At 42.6% G+C, this 14,280-nt stretch overlaps 1 protein-coding gene across 3 annotated transcripts in view; it reads right to left on the bottom strand.

Moving 5' to 3' along the window:
• Positions 1–14,280, bottom strand: part of MOCOS (molybdenum cofactor sulfurase) — a 1,795,153-nt gene that overhangs the window by 613,720 nt on the left and 1,167,153 nt on the right. For all 3 annotated transcript variants that reach the window (XM_040432351.1, XM_040432352.1, XM_040432353.1), the window contains exon 9: positions 7,835–7,997. In XM_040432351.1, coding sequence (XP_040288285.1) covers positions 7,835–7,997 — 163 coding nt within the window. The remainder of the gene's footprint in view (positions 1–7,834; positions 7,998–14,280) is intronic.

The following is a 14,280-nucleotide window of genomic DNA, read 5'->3' as shown; positions in this document are numbered from 1 at the left end:
TTTACCTCCTTTTCTTCTCACTAATAGAGCTTTCATTTGGTGGTATTTCATTGCTGCTGACATTTTTACTTTTTTTTGTTATTAATTGAAATTTTACGAAATTTTTGCAAAAAAATGACATTTTTCATTTTCAGTTATAAAATTTTTCAAAAAAAACAACATCCATATATAAATTATTCTCTAAATTTATTGTTCTACATGTCTTTGATAAAAAAAAAATGTTTGGGTAAAAAAAAAAAATGGTTTGGGTAAAAGTTATAGCGTTTACAACTATGGTACAAAAATGTTAATTTCCGCTTTTTGAAGCAGCTCTGACTTTCTGAGCACCTGTCATGTTTCCTGAGGTTCTACAATGCCCAGACAGTACAAACACCCCACAAATGACCCCATTTCGGAAAGTAGACACCCTAAGGTATTCGCTGATGGGCATAGTGAGTTCATAGAACTTTTTTTTTTTTTGTCACAAGTTAGCGGAAAATGATGATTTTTTTTCCATACAAAGTCTCATATTCCACTAACTTGTGACAAAAAATAAAAACTTCCATAAACTCACTATGCCCATCACGAAATACCTTGGGGTGTCTTCTCTCCAAAATGGGGTCACTTGTGGGGTAGTTATACTGCCCTGGCATTTTAGGGGCCCTAATGCGTGAGAAGTAGTTTGAAATCAAAATCTGTAAAAAATGCCCTGTGAAATCCGAAAGGTGCTCTTTGGAATGTGGGCCCCTTTGCCCACCTAGGCTGCAAAAAAGTGTCACACATCTGGTATTGCCGTACTCAGGAGAAGTTGGGCAATGTGTTTTGGGGTGTTATTTTACATATACCCATGCTGGGTGAGATAAATATCTCGGTCAAATGCCAACTTTGTATAAAAAAAATGGGAAAAGTTGTCTTTTACCGAGATATTTCTCTCACCCAGCATGTGTATATGTAAAAAGACACCCCAAAACACATTGCCCTACTTCTTCTGAGTACGGCGATACCAGATGTGTGACACTTTTTTGCAGTCTAGGTGGGCAAATGGGCCCACATTCCAAAGAGCACCTTTCGGATTTCACAGGCCATTTTTTTACAGATTTTGATTTCAAACTACTTCTTACGCATTAGGGCCCCTAAAATGCCAGGGCACTATAAGTACCCCACAAGTGACCCCATTTTGGAAAGAAGAATCCCCAAGGTATTTCGTGATGGGCATAGTGAGTTCATGGAAGTTATTATTTTTTGTCACAAGTTAGTGGAATATGAGACTTTGTAAGAAAAAAATAAAAAATCATCATTTTCCGCTAACTTGTGACAAAAAATAAAAAATTCTAAAAACTCGTCATGCCCCTCACGGAATACCTTGGGGTATTTTCTTTCCAAAATGGGGTCACTTGTGTGGTAGTTATACTGCCCTGGCATTTTAGGCGCCCTAATGCGTAAGAAGTAGTTTGAAATCAAAATCTGTAAAAAATGGCCTGTGAAATCCGAAAGGTGCTCTTTGGAATGTGGGCCCATTTGCCCACCTAGGTTGCAAAAAAGTGTCACACATCGGGTATCGCCGTACTCAGAAGAAGTAGGGCAATGTGTTTTGGGGTGTCTTCTTACATATACCCATGCTGGGTGAGAGAAATATCTCGGCAAAAGACAACTTTTCCCATTTTTTTATACAAAGTTGGCATTTGACCAAGATATTTATCTCACCCAGCATGGGTATATGTAAAATGACACCCCAAAACACATTGCCCAACTTCTCCTGAGTACGAAGATACCACATGTGTGACACTTTTTTGCAGCCTAGGTGCGCAAAGGGGCCCAAATTCCTTTTATGAGGGCATTTTTAGACATTTGGATCCCAGACTTCTTCTCACGCTTTAGGGCCCCTAAAATGCCAGGGCAGTATAAATACCCGACATGTGACCCCATTTTTGAAAGAAGACACCCCAAGGTATTCAATGAGGGGCATGGCGAGTTCATAGAAATTTTTATTTTTTGGCACAAGTTAGCGGAAATAGATTTTTTATTTTGTTTTCTCACAAAGTCTCACTTTCCGCTAACTTGGGACAAAAATTTCAATCTTTCATGGACTCAATATGCCCCTCAGCGAATACCTTGGGGTGTCTTCTTTCCGAAATGGGGTCACATGTGGGGTATTTAAACTACCCTGGCATTTTAGGGGCCCTAAAGCGTGAGAAGTCTGGAATATAAATGTCTAAAAATTTTTACGCATTTGGATTCCGTGAGGGGTATGGTGAGTTCATGTGAGATTTAATTTTTTGAAACAAGTTAGTGGAATATGAGACTTTGTAAGAAAAAAAAAAAAAAAACAATTTCCGCTAACTTGGGCCAAAAAAATGTCTGAATGGAGCCTTACAGGGGGGGTGATCAATGACAGGGGGGTGATCAGGGAGTGTATATGGGGTTATCACCCCCCTGTCATTGATCACCCCCCTGTAAGGCTCCATTCAGAGGTCCGTATGTGTTTTGTGGATCCGATCCATGTATCCGTGGATCCGTAAAAAACATACGGACATCTGAATGGAGCCTTACAGGGGGGTGATCAATGACAGGGTAGTGATCAATGATGGGGGGTGATCAGGGAGTCTATATGGGGTGATCACCCCCCTGTCATTGATCACCCCCCTGTAAGGCTTCATTCAGACGTCCGTATGTTCTTTGCGGATCCAATCCATGTATCCGTGGATCCGTAAAAAACATACGGACGTCTGAATGGAGCCTTACAGGGGGTGATCAATGACAGGGGGGTGATCAGGGAGTCTATATGGGGTGATCACCCCCCTGTAAGGCTCCATTCAGACATCTGTATGTGTTTTGCGGATCCGATCCATGTATCCGTGGATCCGTAAAAAACATACGGACGTCTGAATGGAGCCTTACAGGGGGGTGATCAATGACAGGGGGGGGATCAGGGAGTCTATATGGGGTGATCACCCCCCTGTCATTGATCACCCCCCTGTAAGGCGCCATTCAGAGGTCCGTATGTGTTTTGCGGATCCGATCCATGTATGCGTGGATCCGTAAAAATCATACGGACGTCTGAATGGAGCCTTACAGGGGGGTGATCAATGACAGGGGGGTGATCAATGACAGGGGGTGATCAGGGAGTGTATATGAGGTGATCACCCCCCTGTCATTCATCACCCCCCTGTAAGGCTCCATTCAGACGTCCGTATGTGTTTTGCGGATCCGATCCATGTATCCGTGGATCCGTAAAAATCATACAGATGTCTGAATGGAGCCTTACAGGGGGGTGATCAATGACAGGGGGTGATCAGGGAGTGTATATGAGGTGATCACCCCCCTGTCATTGATCACTTCCCTGTAAGGCTCCATTCAGACGTCCATATGTGTTTTGCGGATCCGATCCATGCATTCGTGGATCCGTAAAAATCATACGGACGTCTGAATGGAGCCTTACAGGGTGGTGATCAATGACAGGGGGGTGATCAATGACAGGGGGGTTATCAGGGAGTCTATATGGGGTGATCACCCCCCTGTCATTGATCACCCCCCTGTAAGGCTCCATTCAGATGTCCGTATGTGTTTTGCGGATCCGATCCATGTATCAGTGGATCCGTAAAAATCATACGGACTTCTGAATGGAGCCTTACTGGGGGGTGATCAATGACAGGGGGGTGATCAATGACAGGGGGGTGATCAATGACAGGGGGGTGATCAGGGAGTCTATATGGGGTGATCAGGGGTGATCAGTGGTTCATAAGGGGTTAATAAGTGACAGGGGGAGTGTAGTGTAGTGGTGTTTGGTGCTACTTTACTGAGCTACCTGTGTCCTCTGGTGGTCGATCCAAGCAAAAGGGACCACCAGAGGACCAGGTAGCAGGTATATTAGATGCTATTATCAAAACAGCGTCTAATATACCTGTTAGGGGTTAAAAAAATCGCATCTCCAGCCTGCCAGCGAACGATCGCCGCTGGCAGGCTGGAGATCCACTCTCTTACCTTCCGATCCTGTGAATGCGCGCGCCTGTGTGCGCGCGTTCACAGGAAATCTCGGCTCACGCGAGATGACGCGTATATGCGTCGCTGAGCGCAGGGCTGCCGCCTCCGGACCGCAATCCTGCGTTAGGCGGTCCGGAGGCGGTTAATAAAGGGGTTAATAAGTCACAGGGGGGGTGTAGTGTAGTGGTGTTTGGTGCTACTTATTACTGAGCTGCCTGTGTCCTCTGGTGGTCGATCCAAGCAAAAGGGACCACCAGAGGACCAGGTAGCAGGTATATTAGACGCTGTTATCAAAACAGCGTCTAATATACCTGTTAGGGGTTAAAAAAAATCGCATCTACAGCCTGCCAGCGAACGATCGCCGCTGGCAGGCTGTAGATCCACTCGCTCGCCCTCCGATCCTGTGAACGCGTGCGTTCACAAGAAATCTCGCGTTTTGCGAGATGACGCATAGATGCGTGACTCTTCCTGGAGCTGCCGCCTCCGGAACGCGATCCTGCGTTAGGCGGTCCGGAGGCCGTTAAGTAATTTCCCTATCCACATTTGTTTGCAGAACAGTTGTCATGCTCTTAAGCACATTTTGATGCCTTTTGCAGCCCTCTAGCCCTTTCCAGGACAATTTTAGAGCCATTTTAGTGCCCAAAAGTTTGGGTCTCCATTGACTTTCAAGTTCGTCCGAACTCGTCGAACCCGAACATCCTGGTGTCTGCTCAACTCTACTCATAATGCTTCCACCTCACCACTCTGTAGTCTCCTCATGCTGCTGCCAGATCACCACTTTGTGGTCTCCTCATGCTGCTGCCACCTCCCCACTATTTCACTAGGCTACTCTGTGGTCTCCTCATACTGCTGCCACATCACCACTCTGTAGTCTCCTCATGCTGTTGCCAAATCACCATTATGTCACTGGACCACTCTGTGGTGTCCTCATGCTGCTGCCACATAACCACTATTTGGTTTCCTCATGCTTTTGTCACCTCACCACTTTGTGGTCTCCTCATGATACTGCCACCTTACCACTATGTCACTGGGTCACTTTGTGGTCTCCTCATGGTGCTGCATCCTCACCTTTCAGTGGTCTCCTCATGCTGCTGCCACTTCACCACTATGTCTCTGGACACTCTGTCATTTCCTCATTCTGCTGACACCTCACTACTACTGTATGTCACTGGCCACTATGTGGTCTCCTCATGTTGCTGCCACATCATTAACTTCTGGTCTCCTCAAGCTGCTGCCACCTCAACACTATGTTACTGGACCACTGTGTAGTCTCCTGATGCTGCTGCCACATCACCACTCTGTAGTCGCCTCATGCTGCTGCCACATCTCCACTATGTCACTTGGCCACTCTGTGGTCTCCTCATCCTGCTGCCACATCACCTCTTTGTGATCTCCTCATGCTACTGTCATCTCCCCACTATGTCACTGGGACACTTTGTAGTCTCCTCATGCTGCTGCCACCTCACCAGTCTGTGGTCTACTTATGTTGCTGCCACATTACCACTGTTTGGTCTCCTCATGCTGCTGCCACCTCACCACTATGTCACTGGGCCACTCTGTGGTCTCCTCATGCTGTTTCCACATTACCACCCTCTGGTCTCCTCATGCTGCTGCCACCTCACCACTCTGTGGTCTCCTCATGCTGCTGCCACCTCACCACTCTGTGGTCTCCTGATGCTGCTGCCACCTCACCACTCTGTGGTCTCCTCATGCTGCTGCCACCTCACCACTCTGTGGTCTCCTCGTGCTGCTGCTACCTCCGAACTATGTCACTGACACTCAGTGGTCTCCTCATGCTGCTACCACCTCAGCATTATGTCACTGGACACTCTGTGGTCTCCTCATGCTGCTGCCACCTCACCACTATGTCACTGACCTCTCTGTCTACTCATGCTGCTGCACCTCACCACTCTGTGGTCTCCTCATGCGGCTGCCACCTCACCACTATGTCACTGGACAGTCTTTGGTCTCCTTATGCTACTTCCACCTCTCCACTCTGTCACTGGGCCACTCTGTGGTCTCCTCATGCTGCTTCCACATTACCACTCTTTGGTCTCCTCATGCTGCTGCCACCTCACCACTCTGTGGTCTCCTCATGCTGCTGCCACCTCACCACTCTGTGGTCTCCTCATGCTGCTGCCACCTCACCACTCTGTGGTCTCCTCATGCTGCTGCCACCTCACCACTCTGTAGTCTCCTCATGCTGCTGCCACCTCACCACTCTGTGGTCTCCTCATGCTGCTGCTACCTCCGAACTATGTCACTGACACTCAGTGGTCTCCTCATGCTGCTACCACCTCAGCATTATGTCACTGGACACTCTGTGGTCTCCTCATGCTGCTGCCACATTACCACTCTTTGGTCTCCTCATGCTGCTACCATCTCACCACTTTGTGGTCTCCTCGTGCTGCTGCCACCTCACCACTATGTCACTGGGCTACTTTGTGGTCTCCTCATACTGCTTCCACATCACCACTCTGTGGTCTCCTCATGCTGTTGTAACATCACCATTATGTCACTGGACACTCTGTCATTTCCTCATTCTGCTGACACCTCACTACTACTGCATGTCACTGGCCACTATGTGGTCTCCTCATGTTGCTGCCACATCATTAACTTCTGGTCTCCTCAAGCTGCTGCCACCTCAACACTATGCTACTGGACCACTGTGTAGTCTCCTGATGCTGCTGCCACATCACTACTCTGTGGTCTCCTCATGCTGTTGCCATATCTCCACTATGTCACTTGGCCACTCTGTGGTCTCCTCATCCTGCTGCCACCTCACCACTATGTCACTGGGCTACTCTGTGGTCTCCTCATACTGCTGCCACATCACCACTCTGTAGTGTCCTCATGCTGTTGCCAAATCACCATTATGTCACTGGACCACTCTATGGTGTCCTCATGCTGAGGCCACATAACCACTATTTGGTCTCCTTATGCTTTTGCCACCTCACCACCTTGTGGTCTCCTCATGCTGCTGCCGCTTCACCACTATGTCTCTGGACACTCTGTCATTTCCTCATTCTGCTGACACCTCACTACTACTGTATGTCACTGGCCAATATGTGGTCTCCTCATGTTGCTGCCACATCATTAACTTCTGGTCTCCTCAAGCTGCTGCCACCTCAACACTATGCTACTGGACCACTGTGTAGTCTCCTGATGCTGCTGCCACATCACCACTCTGTGGTCTCCTCATCCTGTTGCTACATTACCTCTCTTTGATCTCCTCATGCTACTGCCACCTCCCCACTATGTCATTGACGCCTGTCATCTTAATGTCATACTGACTCACAGTATTGTTTCTCTACCACAGCAGATTCTCTATGCATGTTACTGCAAGGCACCATGTTCTATACCACTATACAGGCTCTCTGCAGCGAGGAAATAGCTGTTTTTTAACGCGATTCGTCACTAATATATTCGGCTCAAATCAAATCTTTTCGGAAAATTCGGCGAACCGACCGAATTAAAGTTTTGAGAAATTAGCTCATCTCTACTGAAGGCATTTGTGCTGGTCCCATGTTTATATGTGCTTGCATTGCTGAGAAAAATGTTTTAATAAATGCAAATGAGATGCCAGGAGCAATGGGGGGCTTTGCCGTTACACCAGTTATCACCGGTGAAACAGGAATGACTGGCACTGTCAATAAAAGTGGGGAGAGGGAGCGGCAGATGCAGAGAGAGCAACTCCTTTAGGTATAATGGCAACGGCTCATTTGCATGTATTAAAACATTTTTCTCAGCAATGTAGGCATATATGAACAAGGGACCAACACAGATGCCTTCCGCTAGCAAGTGCACATGCAGTGGGTCAGCCAGTTTCATAGGTGCAAATTTGTTGACAGATGCCCTTTAATAAACATGTTACCTTTTGCCTGAATTTTCATAATATTTTTCATTGTATCAATTGATGGATGGATAAGACACAGTCTAGGTTCTTGCTTTTGACTTAAGCAAACTCCGTTTTCATTCACAATCATCCAGTTCCGATCAAATAGAAGTCCCTGCTCTGCCACTGGCCACCGGGAGACCTGAGAGAAGGCAAAAATATTTACATGTTAAAATTTATATTTATGGTATACAATACAGTACTTTGCTAGATAGAATTTTTGCTTTGTTCTTCAACATAACTAAATTTACTGTGCTTTAAGCTAGTTTCATATTCAGAAAATTGGTCAATGTATAACAAATGTTCTTGTTATTTTGTCTTTCTAATTCAAATGCAATAATTTAACAAAACAAATTTATACAGAAAAACTTGTTTAACCTACACCATCTCTGTTATACCTAAAACCAAAGGTTGACACAGATATTCTGTATCTCCCACCACAAGCTGTTTTTTTTTTTTTTTCATTGAACACCATGCTTGGTTTTTTTTTCTGACAGGGTGAGATATCAGCCAGTGATATAAAGTGAGATTTCCCACTAAAAAAGCAGACGGATATATACATACAGGGAGTGCAGAATTATTAGGCAAGTTGTATTTTTGAGGATTAATTTTATTATTGAACAACAACCATGTTCTCAATGAACCCAAAAAACTCATTAATATCAAAGCTGAATATTTTTGGAAGTAGTTTTTAGTTTGTTTTTAGTTTTAGCTATTTTAGGGGGGATATCTGTGGGATATCTGTGTGTCAACATTCACAAATATACATTTCTGACATTCAAAAACAAAACAAAAACAAATCAGTGACCAATATAGCCACCTTTCTTTGCAAGGACACTCAAAAGCCTGCCATCCATGGATTCTGTCAGTGTTTTGATCTGTTCACCATCAACATTGCGTGCAGCAGCAACCACAGCCTCCCAGACACTGTTCAGAGAGGTGTACTGTTTTCCCTCCTTGTAAATCTCACATTTGATGATGGACCACAGGTTCTCAATGGGGTTCAGATCAGGTGAACAAGGAGGCCATGTCATTAGATTTTCTTCTTTTATACCCTTTCTTGCCAGCCACGCTGTGGAGTACTTGGACGCGTGTGATGGAGCATTGTCCTGCATGAAAATCATGTTTTTCTTGAAGGATGCAGACTTCTTCCTATACCACTGCTTGAAGAAGGTGTCTTCCAGAAACTGGCAGTAGGAATGGGAGTTGAGCTTGACTCCATCCTCAACCCGAAAAGGCCCCACAAGCTCATCTTTGATGATACCAGCCCAAACCAGTACTCCACCTCCACCTTGCTGGCGTCTGAGTCGGACTGGAGCTCTCTGCCCTTTACCAATCCAGCCACGGGCCCATCCATCTGGCCCATCAAGACTCACTCTCATTTCATCAGTCCATAAAACCTTAGAAAAATCAGTCTTGAGATATTTCTTGGCCCAGTCTTGACGTTTCAGCTTGTGGGGCCTTGTTCAGTGGTGGTCGTCTTTCAGCCTTTCTTACCTTGGCCATGTCTCTGAGTATTGCACACCTTGTGCTTTTGGGCACTCCAGTGATGTTGCAGCTCTGAAATATGGCCAAACTGGTGGCAAGTGGCATCTTGGCAGCTTGCACGCTTGACTTTTCTCAGTTCATGGGCAGTTATTTTACGCCTTGGTTTTTCCACACGCTTCTTGCGACCCTGTTGACTATTTTGAATGAAACGCTTGATTGTTCGATGATCACGCTTCAGAAGCTTTGCAATTTTAAGAGTGCTGCATCCCTCTGCAAGATATCTCACTATTTTTGACTTTTCTGAGCCTGTCAAGTCCTTCTTTTGACCCATTTTGCCAAAGGAAAGGAAGTTGCCTAATAATTATGCACACCTAATATAGGGTGTTGATGTCATTAGACCACACCCCTTCTCATTACAGAGATGCACATCACCTAATATGCTTAATTGGTAGTAGGCTTTCGAGCCTATACAGCTTGGAGTAAGACAACATGCATAAAGAGGATGATGTGGTCAAAATACTCATTTGCCTAATAATTCTGCACGCAGTGTATTAGAAATGAGCAAAGACATTAAAAATGTTCTCAAAAAATCTGCTACCAAAAAAACTGATATTTTGAAGATTTGTAACGCCCCAAGTGGCATTACCACTCCTACACCCTGTCTCTATCTGTGTATGCTGGTACGGTGTCATTCTATGTATTTTGCCCATGTCCTCCATATTGTGTATTTCCTATGTTTGAAACGGTTATGTTCATGTAATGTACCTGATTCACCCGGTGGCAGCAAACTTGGCAGTGCTACTGTTAGAAGAGAGTGTAACCTGCTTTCCATTCTAAGGCTCTCTAAGGAAGGGAGCAGACTAGTTGATTAGAGGTCAGTTCAGCTTACCCCTTTCTAGCAGACTAATTTATCCCATGCTGCTTTGAGCATCCGACAACCTGATTCATCTCATCTCCCACACCTACAGATAAGTGGCTTGATATCACCTCCATACATAGGAGGGCTATTGGGGTACAATAGAAGAACTAAGTTGATATTTAACTAATATCTTATGTTTCCAGGAGTTTGCAGGACTGTAAAACCCATTATGGTTATCCTGTAGTCCCATTTGAACTATTTTTTATTTTCCTTGTTATTCTAATATCTGTTTTTATATCTGTTTTTATGCTTAGTGTGAATATTATTTGCAATATCCAAACAGACAAATTTGCTGCTCGCACTCCTACAGACACAGCCCTTATTAGAAGATGTCTGTTGGGATATAACCAATATTTATGAGATAGGCTTTGAATGTAAGATATGTATTAGATATTTTTTTATATACATGCTTTTTTAATATATATGTTTCAATTCACAATTTATTGTACAATTTTGAGGAATTTCAACTTTTAAACTTTTTGCTATGAATATGACAACAATTAAATACTAACTTTCTAATAACAATTACGGGTGATAGAGTGCCTGTTCCATCACAAACGTATCCAATTTTACCCCTTGAAAGGACTGTGGGGCAGTCCTGGAACATGAGCACCTAGGTCCACTAGTTGAGTGGGGTGAGCCGCTATCTATTAATTATATTGTCGTTATGCTAAAACCTGTTGTAAAGCAAGAGAAAGCCTGTAAATCGTTTGGAGAGATGTTTATGCAAAGTAAAACTGTTTCCACTTCAGCACAAGGTATGGACTCAATTTATTCGAAAAATCCTTCAACTATTCACCCTATTTGCTCCAGGTAGGAGCACAGTGACATGTGCACAGCCCCATCTAAAGGGACATTATAGACTACCCTTACACCACTCTGGCATTCCTACACCTGGGTACCACTAAAACCATCTACTTAAGGGGACTCTGTCCATTGTTGCTTCAATGCAACTGGTGTCAAGACAAATTTACTTAAAAACAACCCCAGACGCATGTCGGACGCTGCAGATTTGATTTGAACTAATTGCACAAAATGGCATCAGCTTTTCTAAATATAAAATTCAATACAGTGGTGAGCACAGCATGGCAGGAAAGATAAAAATGAAGGATCACATAACTCTAGGCAGGGTCCTGGCCAGAAGGTTTGCCCATAATGCTTTGCAATCAGGCTCACAGTCAATTAGGAGGGATAGACATGTTATAAGCACTATATAATCACAAGCAGAGATGCCATGTGTATTCTCATGTCATCCACTGATGTGACAGGCAATTTGGACACACAATGCCTGTCCTACATAATGGAAACCGTCCGGATCAGTTATGCTGCCCATAGACTTCTATTTTGATAAAATGTAAAATGGAATGCCTCTTAAAGACTTCCGTGGTGCATTCCATCATAGAATTCCATTATACTCCGTGATAACGGAATCCATAACGGAATTGTCACAGAATTTTTTATTGAGTATTAATTTTACTCAATAATTTTTTTTTAAAGTTTCCAGTAAAAAAAGAAAAAGCTTTCTTTTCCGAAAAATTTATTTTAAAAAAATGTAAAAAATAGGGAAAAAAAGAAAAGTAGACATATTAGGTATCATCGCATCCATATCGACCAGCTCTATAAAAATATCACACGATCCACCCTGTCAGGTTAACGCCATAAAAAAAACTAAAAAAGAACTGTGCCAAAACAGCCAATTTCTGGTCACCTTGACTCACAAAAAGTGTAATACAAAACTATCAAACAGGCATATGTAGCCCAAAATGGTACCAATCAAACTATCATCTCATCCCACAAAAATTGAGCCCCTACCTAAGACAATTGCCCAAAAAATAAAAAACACTAAAACAAGATTTTATTCTGTTCAAAAAGGCTTTCATTCTTTAAAACTTAACAAAAATAAAAAATAATAAACACATTGGGAATTGCCGTGTCCATAACAACCTGCTCTTTAAAAATATCACATGAGATGCCCCCTCAATGCTGTAAAAAAATATATGCCAAAACACCCATTTTTTGTCACCTTGCCTCACAAAAAGTATCACACCAACCGATCAAAAAGTTTTATGTGCCCAAAATGGTACCAATCAAACTGTCATCTATCTCATCCTGCAAAAAATGAGCCCCTACATAAAACAATCACCCAAAAAGTAAAAAAAAATAGGTCTCTCAGAAAATGGCAACACAAAAACAAGATTTATTCTATTCAAAAAGGCTTTTTACTGTGTAAAACTTAACAAAAATAAAAATGATATACACATTGGGTATCACCGTGTCCATCACAACCTGCTCTATAAAAATATCACATGATATGCACCCTCAAAAAATTAAAAACAAAACTATGCCAAAACAGCCATTTTTGTCACCTTGCCTAATAAAAAGTGTAATACCAAGTAATCAAAAAGTCTTATGTACCCCAAAATGGTAACAATGGAAATGTCACCTCATCCCGCAAAAAAAGAACCCCCATATAAGACAATCACTCAAAAAATAAAAAACAATGGCACCCGAAAACCAATCCATAAAAATTTGCGCCACAAAATCCATATGGCGCTCCTTCCATTCTGAATCCTGCCATGTGCCCCTACAGCAGTTTACCACTACATATGGGTGTTGCCTTATTCAGGACAAAATGGGTAACAAATTATGGGGTGCTTTTTCTCCTGTTACCCCTTGTTAAAATGAAACATTTGGCTAAAGCAACATTTTATTTGGAAGAAATTAACTATTTATTTTCAAAGCCAAGTGTTTCCAAATTCCGTAAAACTCTTAGGGGTCAAAGTGCTCAGTACCCCCCTTAATATATTCTTTAAGGGATGTAGTTTTTAAAATGGGGTCACTTTTTGAGAGTTTCCACTGTAGGGGTACGTCAGTGTCTCTTCAAATACAAAAGGAGCCTAAAAATCATTCTAGCAAAATCTGCCCCCAAAATCCATATGGCGCTCCTTTCCTTCTGACCACTGCCACGTGCCTATAGAGCAGTTTACCACCACATCTGGGGTATTTCTGTAAACAGAGTCAGAGTAATGTATATTGAGGTCTATTTTGCTGTTAACCCTTGCTGCGTTGCAAGAAAAAAATTGATTGCCATAAAAAATCTACCAAAAAAAATGAAATTTGACATTTTCACGTCCATTTTCTTTTATTCTTGTGGAAAAGCTCAGGGGTTAACAAAGTTTGTAACATCAGTTTTAAATAATTAAAGGGTTGTTGTTTCAAAAATTGGGTCATTAAAGTGTGGTTTCCATTAAGTAAGCTCCTCAAAATCACTTTATAACTGAATTGGTGGTTAAAAAAAATCTTTTTGGTAATTTTGTTGAAAATTAGAAAAATTGCTTCTAGAATTCTAAGCCTTCTAACATCCTAAAAACTAAAATGACATTTACAAAATTATGCCAACATAAAAAACACAAATGGGGTATGTTGATTGCTAACTATTTTATGAGGTATTACTGTCTATCTTAAAAGTAGAGAAATTCAAATTTAGAAAATTGTGAAGTTTTTCAAAAATTTTAGTTAAATTTTTGGATTCTTTTAAATATAAAGGTGAAATATATTGATTCATATTTACCACTTGTCTGAAGTACAATGTGTCATGAGAAAACATTCTCAGAATGGCTTGGATAAGTAAAAATGTTCCAAAGTTAGTATCACATAAAGTGACGCATGACAGATTTGCAAAAATCGGCCTGGGATTTAAGGTAAAAAGTGGCTCTAGAGGTTTTGGCACTAGAGACAGGACAGGTTAGTGTGCTATGTGTGTTAAAGGGCTTGAACTATTCAAATGCATTCGGACTCTGCTTCATTGCTTATCAGTATTTAAAGCTACAGTAATACCAATTCTTAATGTGCAGTCAACTAGTAGCCCAATTCATATTAAACTAAATCTACTAAATCTAACATTTTAAGAATCACAGTTGCCCTTGACAAAATGCAATTGCACATGTTTAAAAATTTCTGTGTATCATCAACATCAGTGTATATTTTTGCCACAGACTTGTCTAGTTGCATATTTTTC

This window comes from Bufo bufo, chromosome 5, assembly GCF_905171765.1.
Source record: "Bufo bufo chromosome 5, aBufBuf1.1, whole genome shotgun sequence".
NCBI lineage: Eukaryota > Metazoa > Chordata > Amphibia > Anura > Bufonidae > Bufo > Bufo bufo.
Note: the sequence above shows the minus strand (reverse complement) of the source record. Positions and strands in the feature narration are given on the sequence as shown.